Below are 11,337 nucleotides of genomic sequence, written 5' to 3'. Positions count from 1 at the left end.
TAGGACCTCATGGACACAATCGCAGATGCAACGGTGTTCGGTCTGGTCCCTTCCACTAATTTTTTCGGTAACGTTTCCATACTACGTGATATGAGGTACCGATTCTCTTTTGCACAACAGTTACGACCGCTATATGACCGATCAATGTCACATGTGACAGGAATTTGCTCTGACCGAGGACATCGACGATGATCACTTGATGGACTACTTTTGTGGGACATGGCTACCACGTCCTAACACCCTGAGATATGTAAGCACTGTCGCAGCGCAGACCGCATGAAAAACCGATAGTTACAAGGAAAAATGACATAACATCGAGGAAAGACAAAAAAACCAGAATGCTGTTTATTATTTCCCATTGCCACTCATACCTGGCCAGAAAACGCTAACGCATAACTCCGTGACAGATCTACGTCCAGATGAAGGACGTCCTCGAGGGCACAAAGGAGTCTCACTACTACCTGATGGCCGTGGATGTCTCCAGTCGCCGGACGTGGATATTCGACAGCTTTCCAACACAGGAGACTGTCAAGGGAAGAATTTCTGCGGTTAAGTCGGTGGTACGTAATCTCTACGTATCCTTTCCCATGATGCATTGCATTTTTGTTGTGTTTCCATCTCGTCCTCGAAGGCTTTTTTTGTCTAATCCAATTTGTTCTGAAATGCTGGGCCTGCTGGGTTTAGTTCGGGACACGCAGAATCCAAAGAGAGATAAAAAAATAAAAGGGACGATATCTAAAAAAAAAAAGTAACAAACCGAAAAAAAAAATTCCGTTTCCTCCCTACCCACATGGGGACAAAATTTGTTTTTTTTTTCCTTGTCTCATCCCTTATTGGACATGCAACTAAACCCAAACATTAATTTTTGTGGACTTTACAACTCCTTTTCCTGTCTTATCTGCTGCCGTTTTGCAGGCCACTGTTCTGAACAAGATCTTGAGAACCATGTTCCCAGATCTCGACGTCTTTGGAAGGAACCCGCCGCTGTCTGAGTGGAATCTGGACTTCGTCCTGGGGATCACTAACGATTACAGCTGGTACGAATTATATTAATTGTTCAACCATGTGTATTATTCTCCGATTTTGACAGGTATTCACCAATTTGTGTTTCCGGCGGCGACCGTGAAAAAAAAAAGTGACAAGGACAAGCTATGGATGATGCTGTGGCTTCAAATGGAGCATATGTTCACAACCAACCCTGTCCCGCAGAGGAAGGTATTCAACACAACTTTTCCCGCACTGTATGCATTTAAAAAGGTTTCCCGTTGTGTAAATATCTCTCGTTCGACACATCCATGTATGCCTTTACTTTGTCATGATGCAGAGCATCGATCAACTGTCCGACAGGATACGGATTGACACTGCGTTGGCTATTGTAAACGAGCACTTCAATGAGTTCCGCGATGAGATAAGGCAGCGGGCAGAGGTGGACTAGAATGGCCATAGGGCAATGGCAGTAGTGCTGCCATGACCCTGTTCACAACGTGAGCTATGTTTTGACCATGTTGGGCTTCTCATGCCCCATTTGTTGGCGACCAGGGTAGGCCGTCACTTTGAAGTGGTACCAACAAATCATTGTACACGAATCCACTTCGACGTGATAGCTACCTGACCCGCCGTATTGTAAAACCACTAAAGGTAGTTTTAACTGCTTGACTGTATTTGATTGCATGCGTATCCACCCTTGCATGCCAGGAACAACCGCTTTTTTGGTAAACTACTTTATTGTCGTGCGCTGGATGTTAAATTAGCATTTTTGTCCTCTGTTCTGTATGTTTTACCACGTAGTCTGCAATATAATGCAATGCCTTTATTATCAACCCCTAAACAAATCGTCTCACTATATGGTTATTTTTTTCCTTTGCCGATTCATAGTGCCATATTCTCAATACCAGGAAAGCATAAACAGTCGATGCAGTTTATGATAGGCAATTTCGTCCCGAAACCCGGGCATCTGAAATCCCTACGCACTGACCACTTTAACTTGGCAACAATGTCTCGTTACATGACTCGGTTTACACTAACTAGCCATTTCTAATTTAATTAATCAACACAAACTTGTGACTCGGTTTACACTAACTAGCCCTTTCTAGTATAATTAATCAAACATAAATGCAACTATTGTCACAACACATAGCAACACATTGAGACACACCAACACATTAAGGAGGAACCTCCTCACAAGTTCCACTACATACTACATTCTTCCGTGAACGCAACCGATATGGCCGAATGAATAAAATTTTTTGAGGCAACAATGACTCGTTACATGACTCGGTTTACACTAACTAGCCCTTACTAATTTAATTAATCAAACACATAAACGCAAATATTGTCACAACACAGACCAATACATTGAGGAGGCACGTCCTCACAAGCTGCACTGTATACATCTTCACAAGCTGCACTGCATAATACATCCGTCCCTGATCTCAATGAATATGAACAGAAGTATAAAATTTTTAACTCACATAACCTACGCTATGCATACGCCCTTTCGGATGCCACGCCAACAAGTACAGTGCTTAGCAGCCACCCATACGGAATCCAGCTCAATGCGTAACCACCAACAAGAACGGTTCAGCCAGCTCACTCAAATTCATAGTACTCCTCACCCCCTTTCCTACCTCCATGCTTTCGTAAGCCGCGCCAGCCTCAAAACTGTCGATGTTCTCCTCCGTACTCGATTGTTGACACTTGCGAGAATTGTGTCTGCCCTTTCCACACAGCCGACACCTCTGAACACGGTGAAACTTTTCCCAGGAAGTGACAACTCTTCGACCGCATCCTTTGTACCTTGCCCGCATCGGGTCCCGAACAGACACCCTGCTGGCCTCCTCAGCAACACCCAACCTTTGGCGATGTTTGTCCCGCAGGGATTGACGCTCCTTTGCCAACCTTGTTTTCACGTCAACGTAGTCCTCGAAAAACCGACAAGACAGGCTCACCAGCTCCCTGCAATCATCTAGCATCGCCGCGTGCATGATCATGTATGCCGCGTCTGGGATCTCCCCAACACGAGTTCCGTCGCAGGGTGCACGCGGCTGCTTAGCCCTCTTTGTCCACCGGTCAAGTATTAGGCCTTTGGGGATAGCTGTCATGTTCAGATAAACCAGAACTCCAACCATGTGGACATAAGGAAGCCCAAAGAACTCCATCCGCTGACAAGAACACCTGAATTCGTCGTCTTCCTCGGCCTACGACACGGCCCATGATCTCTGCTTGCAGTACATTGCAACTTCGAACAAAACACAAGCGCTCGTCCTCTTGGTGGACACAACTCTAACGTTGCTGGCTAGCATCAGCACCTCCCGAAACAGTTCGAAGACCTCTCTTATATAAATCGTTGCAGCGAACTGCTCAATGGCCTCGAGTTTCGTCTTCACAATAGGCTCGCCATACGCAGACTTGTAGTCTGCCACTAGTTCTCTCCTCCTCATGAACTCTAAATAGTGTTGGAAGTGCTCGACAAACTCCCTCAGATTGTACCCGTTGTGTATAAATTTTCCAAGCTGCATGTTCAGAGCCTCGCACCTGGATGTCGTCTTCAGTCCTGCGAAGAATTTCCCCCAGATATGGGCATTGGACCAGGAATGCTTCTTGGCATACATATCCACTATCCACGGATGATCCTCCAACCCGTGGTCCGCCACACTATCTGTCCATATTGTCTCAAATTCATCAACCTCTAGATCTCCCATGAGGCATAGACGGAATTTCCTAAGAAAACCTGGCCGTCCAACTCTAGCAGTGGCGTTCCTTAACAGATGCTAGCTACACAACCTGTGATGTGCACCCAGAAAATTGTGCTAACCGCGCTCTTCATGGCGAGGTCACCATCCGTGATGACAGACTTCGGCTGTTTTCCCTTCATTGCCTCAAGGAATGACCGCAGCAACCACACATAGCTTGCTTTGCTCTCGTTACTCAAGATGGCACAGCCGAACACCACCGTCCGCATATGATGGTCCACCCCTGAGAATATTACCAAAGGGAACTTGTATTTGTTACGACCGTAAGTTACATCAAAACCCAGGACATCACCGAAGATGCTGTAGTCATAACGACTTATTCCATCGCACCAGAAGAGATTTTCCAGTCTCTTGTCAACATCCAGCGAGTACCTCCAGAACATCCCGGAATCAGTTGTCCTTAAATTTCCCGGGAACTTCAACGCGGACTCCGCATCTGTCACGCCAGCCCGCCTTTGCTTCTCTATCGCATTATATATGTCTTTCATCTCGAACCCAACAGTCTCGAATCCTCCTGACTGATTGGCAAACGCACCGAAAATCGTCGGCACTCGCAACCCAGCTTTCCTCATGGAATTGATTTGGTGCAAATCCCCTTCCTTGATTGCTCTCTGTGACTGCGACAGACCCCTAAACCTCGCATCCAGCATGGGATGATTGTGGTTATCGCAGATTTGTTCAACAAACCATCGCCCGCTGGCATCATCAGCGTGGACCTTAATCCGGGCTTCACACCCGCACCGCATGATCGGTCGAGGATCCTTCTTCCTGTCTTCCCGATGCATGTGTTTCCCGTCACGCTCTCCTTCCCTGGAGCACACGAATATCTGCCAAATTATTTCGCCCTCTGCCCCTGCTTTGTTCTGCGGCCCACCTTGGACCTCCTGACCGAGAATCCCTTCATACGACTAAATTCGTTGTAGTAGTCATAAGCTGCCTGTAGGCTTGTGAACTCCGTCGTCAGCACATCCTTGGCTGTCAGGGAAGAAAATTCAATTGCTCCAAAGGACCCTATCCCATCAACAATCCTCACTGCTGCTTCTACATCTATGTCAGCATCTGCAGCGGACGATTCCATCGCTTCTGCTTCCTCTACCGACACGGTTTCGCTGCTCATCCCACCATCAGCATCCTGCATTTAACAACACGTGGCATGTGTGAGAACAGGCGATGGGCCACATGAACATAAACCGGTCAACAAAAACTCATAACATGAGAAACAAACACACCTGCGACGCATGGACTCGGTCAAAATTAAATGAAAATTCGTAGCTAGGCTCCACAAACCCATTTGGCTGTCACATTTCAAAAAATCGCAGTGAGCGAACAGAATATAGGCGTTATCAACCATGACTGCGAACACGCAGCTATAATTCCGGACACCCTAAAATAATCCAACTAAAACTCACTCAACTGTATTTCCAGTCATACTATAATAATCCAACTAAAACTCATTCAACTGTAACGACCGCCCCCGATTTTCGGTACAGAATTTAAGAGGTAACAAATCTAATTCGGCGGTATGCCACTCTAAACGGCAACCCCGAAAAATCAAACGGTAAAAACTGTCGGCGGACATGGGAAGGCACCCCTGCCCCCCTGCCCCCCAATTGAAATCAATTTCTGCGCATGCCTCCCGTGCAATTATCGGACGGTAAAAACCTAATCGACACCGACAAAGCGTACCTGTGAATCTCGTTGCCCTGGGTGGTCCATTTCCTTCCCTTATTTGAACCTCGAGACAGCCAGATCTCGATCTCTACTTCCGCGCCGTTCAACCCCGCCTTCTCCTCCGCCGTGCACCGCCGTCTCCGTGCAGTTCGACCAAACGAAGCTTCACACTGACCCCAACACATCTTTTACGTAACTATTAATGGCTTTGGATTAATACTGGATTCTCGTCTCCTCCCCTTCTTTTTGCTTGTTTTCTTAATTCCATCCCTAACCGCTACTTTTGATTATTTGTGAACCGGTCCCAAATTTTTTCAAAAATTAACTTCATTATCTGGTCCACCAAGATCTTGAATATACTTTTCCCACCGTAGAAACATCCATGATACTAATGCAATATGCATTGTTAAGAATCCTGGGCACCATTATTTATCTGATATATTAAAGGTATTTTAAATATTTTCATCTTAAAAATTTAAATGTTATAAAAATGGACACACTTTTGCAAAATATAAATTGATTCACAAAAATGTAGAAAAACAAATTCTGATTACAAAAAGAAGAATTTTAAAAGTATTATAAAACTCTGATTTTTAAAGTTGGTGTCATTGTCAAATACAAAGAATACGATACATGACATGTAGCTTTTCAATTTTTAAAATTTAGTCAAAGAAAGCGACACCTTAGGTGTAGTGTTCCATTTATAAAAAAATATTAGTTAAATACTCTGTTAAAATTAAATTATAATTATTTTTTTAAATTTTTTATTGTATTGTCTAATGTTATAACCAATAATAATTTTGTATTGTCTTTACATTTATTTGAACAATTTAAATTTTTATTAATCAACCTTTGAATAGTATTAACTTTAATTTTGATTTATGTACTATAATAATGTATTATAGCATAGAAAATTAATTATTCAAAAAGAAATTAGTTTTTCCATTTAGAAGTAGTAGTAATAATAATAATAAGTTTTAAAAAAACACATAAGAATTACCACACAAAAAAATGCTACCTGGTGTATGTAGTGTTCAATACAATGAATTGATACTTTTACATAGAAAACGACAGGATACATGTAGTGGTCAGTATAATTTTGGGGCCTCCACCTGACAACTGACTAGTTTCGTTTACAATTTTTTTTTTTAAATATTGCATTTTTTTAACCTAATTCACAATATCACAATTTTAAATGAAAGTTTTATCTTTTATATATTGATGAAAAATATATCCCTACATGTACTTTAAAAGAAGGAAACTGATCATTTTGATTTGCACGGTCTAAAATATGTCTCATGAAATTCTTCTGTTATTCTGTACATAATTCTTTAATTTAACATATAATTTAATTATTTATTAAATTACGGAATTATTATTAAGATGTCATATCGAATTTTAATACAAAAGTGTAACTTTTAGTTTTTTATGACCAAGTAAATAATACAGTTATCCAATCATTATACTGTTGGAAATTAAAATTTTTAAAATAATATTTTAATTATTTTTAAATACAAATAAAATTTTATAAGAAAATAAATAAAAAGAATATTAGAACGATTTTATTATAAATCGTGCTATGCGCTGTCCTTAAAGATTTATTACCGTTTTATCCGTAGGTGAAATGATTTGGACAAAATCTTTTAGGATTAGACGTGTGATCATTAAAACTACAATTCATACCAATAATCTTAAAACACTTAGTAGCACAATAATCTTGAAACACTTAGAGCAGTACAACTTCATTTTTTTTAATTAAAAAATATGTTATAAGTAATTCTTGTTAATATTTAAAAAGATTTAATGTTATTGAGAAAAAGAGAGCACAAGTGACAGATTAACAAAAATTAAGAGTATTTTTGGGGTATATAAATTTTTTTATTGTATCTAATACTTCTCCTTTTATATAATTCAATTCATGCAATAATTTAATTTAATATTTTTCTTTTTAATTAGCAATGGTAATAAATAAATTCAAAACTTTTTTTAAATTTTTATTAGAGTATCTCATATAATATTAAATTTAAAACACAATTTTAAAAAATACAAAATATACAACATACAAATTAATTTAAAAAATAACTACTCAAATGAATGCGGATCGGATCGGATATGGCCAAAATTTTGATTCGATCCGCACTAAAATCATCGGATCAGATTGAATCCAATATCCGCAGTTTTTAAGCTTGGATCCGATCTGATCCGATCCGCACATTTGCAGATCGAGTCGGATCGGATATCGAATATATACGCAAAACACAAAAATATTTTTAAAAGTTTATTTTTATTAAAAAATATCAATAACATTCATTTTTTCAATTTTTTAAATATGTTTACTCTTTAAATAATATTAAACATATTTTTCTTAAATAATAAATTAAAATAATACAACATATATAATAATTATTTCATGAAATAAAATATAAAAAGAATATTTACTTATTTATTTCTTTATTTTTGCAGATACGCAAATATACAGATCGGATATGCGGATACCAACACAAAATCCGCAATCCGATCCGATTAGTATACGGATCTGATCCGATCTGATCCGATAGTCTTGCGGATCGGATCCATATTCGCAATTTTCGAATCGAATTCGGATAAATATCGAGAATATGCGGATAAAATCCAATCCATGAACACCCTTACAAATAAATATATTTTTACATAAAAATATATTTAAAATATTAATATATATTATATTAAATAATTTAATCAAACATATTAAATTATCTAAAATAAAACATTTAAATCTATTAAAAAAATTAAAAATAGAACATTTAATTCATTAAAAAAAAATTAAAAACATAGCAGCTTAGATGGAAATTAATAGACACGCAGTTTTTCCGCGTCCCATTCAATTCCAAACAAAACAAATTATTTGGGCGGTCGATGATAGGCGAGCATTGCGTAGAGAAGCTGTCCAACAGTGAGAAGAATCAAGAACAGAGCAGCAAAGTTGTACTTGCGACGCAAAAATTTGTAAAACCTCATGACATTACAGACGAAAATATGCCACCCTGTTAAGAACAATTGTTTGATACCAATTGTTGCCGAGTAAGCGTTGAGATCATCACAAATTTTAGTATAACCGGAATAGTCATCAAGTATACCGTGGTCAACCGTTTTTGCGATCCGACGAAAGAACGCAACCAGCTCATCATTACTCATGTTCATATGATCCACAATAATTTCCTTCTTCTTAAGAAGCTTAACATCCGAAGAACAACAAACTAGTCCATTGAAAATCAACGCAGCAGAAGAGCATTTGGCGCTGAGGCTGAGACTTGCCGCACCGACTACAGAAGAACGCATCGGATCGTTTTTATGATGTTCCCAAGCAATGAAATTGCACCATTTTGCATTCGTCGTTTCTGTGATGTGCAGCTGCGGAATTTCTAGTATCCCATTTTCTTTGCTGAATTTGATGCCAAAATCAAAGCCCCTCACTTCCTCTTCTTGCCATGTGTCCCTGTTTTTGCTATCGGCACGAATTCCCAGAAGCACAAACTTGAGGGTACCCCAAGCATAAGCAAGCAGCTTCTGAAGCATGTTCTTTAATCCTATTATCGCCGTACCCAAACAATTCCCCAGCATGACAAAAAATATGAAGAGTTTGTGGACAAGAAAACTCATACCTAATCGACTCTTCCCCTCACCTCCGTGTTTAGAAGGTCTAATTTTGATACCAGATGCTTCAAGCCTTGTAGCGCATCGCTTTAGTCTTTGATCCACACGAGTCTTTGCTAGCAATTTTTCAGCACGTTTACTGGTTTCTTGCTCAACATCATTCACAACAATGGCCGACTGGTGGTCCGGCTGATGATCACTATTTCCGCCACTAACATTAATGTGTTTCTTCCCCACGCTCTCATCACCAGGGATGGAAGAGTGCAGAAGTTCAAGAAAGTGAGGGGAATATGGTCTCTCAACCTTAGTAGAGTAGGAAAAGAGACACAACGCAAGATCGTTTATTTTGTTTGCCCTTTCCTTCTTTGTTTCCTTTCTCTTCTTCTTAGCTTCTTCAACTTCTTCTTTGGGAAAGTTTTCCAAATCAATATCTTTGGAAAAATAATCAGGAAATAATGTTTGAGACAAGGCATGGATGACTAGAACAGGTAACTGGTTCTCCAACAGTGTAAGATCAGAAAAGACCACTTCTTCTTTAACCACTTCAGGTCCAGGACCCCGAGGCTCCAAGCAGCTTGGGTAGTCTTTACTAAGTTTCTTGGATCCGCAAATAAGAAGCTCTAAAAGGAAACAACCGTCCACTAACATAACTGTTGCCAATTCATACTTGTTGAGTTTGATGTGATATGAGTCGACGTAGCTCGCTCGAACTATCTTATCTAACTCCAAAACGGTCTTGAGGCAATCATCCAACCTTTTGTTGATGCCGTCGTCCTTGTCGTCCTTGATTCGATGAAGGAGAGACAACATGCAGCGCAGCTTTGTTTCTTCCATGTTTAGTAGTTCTTTTCTGGATCCCCTAAATCGGGGTCCGATGGTCACAACCTTTGGTTTGTAAGCATCTTTATTCCCTTTTTGAAACCCATGTGGAACTATGACAATGCTAGCTGATTGAACATATCGGTCGTCGATACTAGTTAGAATAGTTTGTATATGTGACTTGTAACCTTCCTCACTATTCAGATTCAAGTGGTCTCCGAAACTATGATCTTCTGTTGATTTACTGCTCATTGTGCTGCAATTAGGCCTTGAAAGCTGTTCACACTAGGTAAATGGATGCAATTTCGTAGGTTGGGACATTTATTTTGCTTAAGATTCCATGGTTTTGCATTACTTAGTTTGCATGTGGGTAAATTTTTTCGTTGACTTTTATAGTTTGGTTGTGATTTGAGAAAGGAATGTCTTAATCTTGTTGGTTAGTTGAGGATTTTCGGGAGTTTTGGTGCTTGGGTGTTGTTTCGAAAAAAATGGGTGCATATATATGTTTGTTTTAGAGGAGTGCGACCATATATATATGAGATATTATTAGGTGATTCGAGAGAAAATTAAAAGAATTTGTTCTTTTTAATTAATTTATGTCACATACAGTAAAATAATTTTATTATAAATATTTATTAATAATATATATAATTTAGTTATAAATATTTATTAATAATTTATTATTTAATTAATATATTAATGTAATTAAGAGTTAATTTAGAGTTAAAGTACCTAATAATTTTTCATATATTTATAGCAAATTATTAACCTAAAATATGATATAAAGTCAAAGAATACTACAACGCGATAAATATATAAAGCAAAAAGATATAAAAGTCAAAACAAGCATATAGCTATAAAATTGAAACATGTTGAAGCTTCATTTTGGTCACAATTAGTAGCGTGTGAAAATAATGTACGAGTCAAGTGACGTGGTATTCAAAGTTATTCTCGAATCATAAAATAATCTCTAAAATTAATAACTATTTAAATATATTATATTTTTAAAGTTATATTCTGCGATTTATAATAGTTTTTAATGCACTTTCTATTCATTATTGGCCATTAAAAAACTGAGTTGAATTGATAGTTATAAAAACTAGATTGAATTAGCCGATTCGATCAAAAAAATCGGTGAAATGTTAGTCTGACCAATTTGATTGAAAATTTAGACCGAAAGCAAAATTAAACCGTCAAAAATCAGATAATTCATCATAAATTCGATCAATTCGATGCAAATTTGCGAACCAACCGAGTCTTACAGTATTTCCTGCGTTCCATGCAATTAGATCAGTTCGATAAAAAAAAATTGGTGAATTGGTGGTTTAACCAATTCGATTGAAAGTTTGGATGGAAGACGCAATTAAACCGCTAAAAATCAGACAATTCGTCATAAATCGGATAGTTTGATACAAATTCGTGAACCAACTGAGTGTTACGGTGCTTTCTTTACTAATTTATT

General features: G+C 38.5%; 1 protein-coding gene across 1 annotated transcript; it reads right to left on the bottom strand.

The window, feature by feature from the left end:
- Positions 1-3,760: 3,760 nt before the first annotated feature.
- On the bottom strand, positions 3,761-4,537 carry LOC107484021 (protein FAR1-RELATED SEQUENCE 5-like). The gene has a single exon (XM_016104627.1). It carries the CDS (start codon positions 4,535-4,537, stop codon positions 3,761-3,763), a length of 777 nt encoding a protein of 258 aa, XP_015960113.1.
- Between the last annotated feature and the right edge of the window lie 6,800 nt (positions 4,538-11,337).

Source organism: Arachis duranensis, chromosome 4, assembly GCF_000817695.3.
Source record: "Arachis duranensis cultivar V14167 chromosome 4, aradu.V14167.gnm2.J7QH, whole genome shotgun sequence".
Lineage (NCBI taxonomy): Eukaryota > Viridiplantae > Streptophyta > Magnoliopsida > Fabales > Fabaceae > Arachis > Arachis duranensis.
The sequence above is the reverse complement of the archived record's forward strand: the minus strand, read 5'-3'. Positions and strand labels throughout refer to the sequence as shown.

Excerpts from the sequence above, each read along its gene's own strand:
- LOC107484021 (XM_016104627.1), bottom strand. The coding sequence starts at position 4,537 with ATGCATCGGGAAGACAGGAAGAAGGATCCTCGACCGATCATGCGGTGC.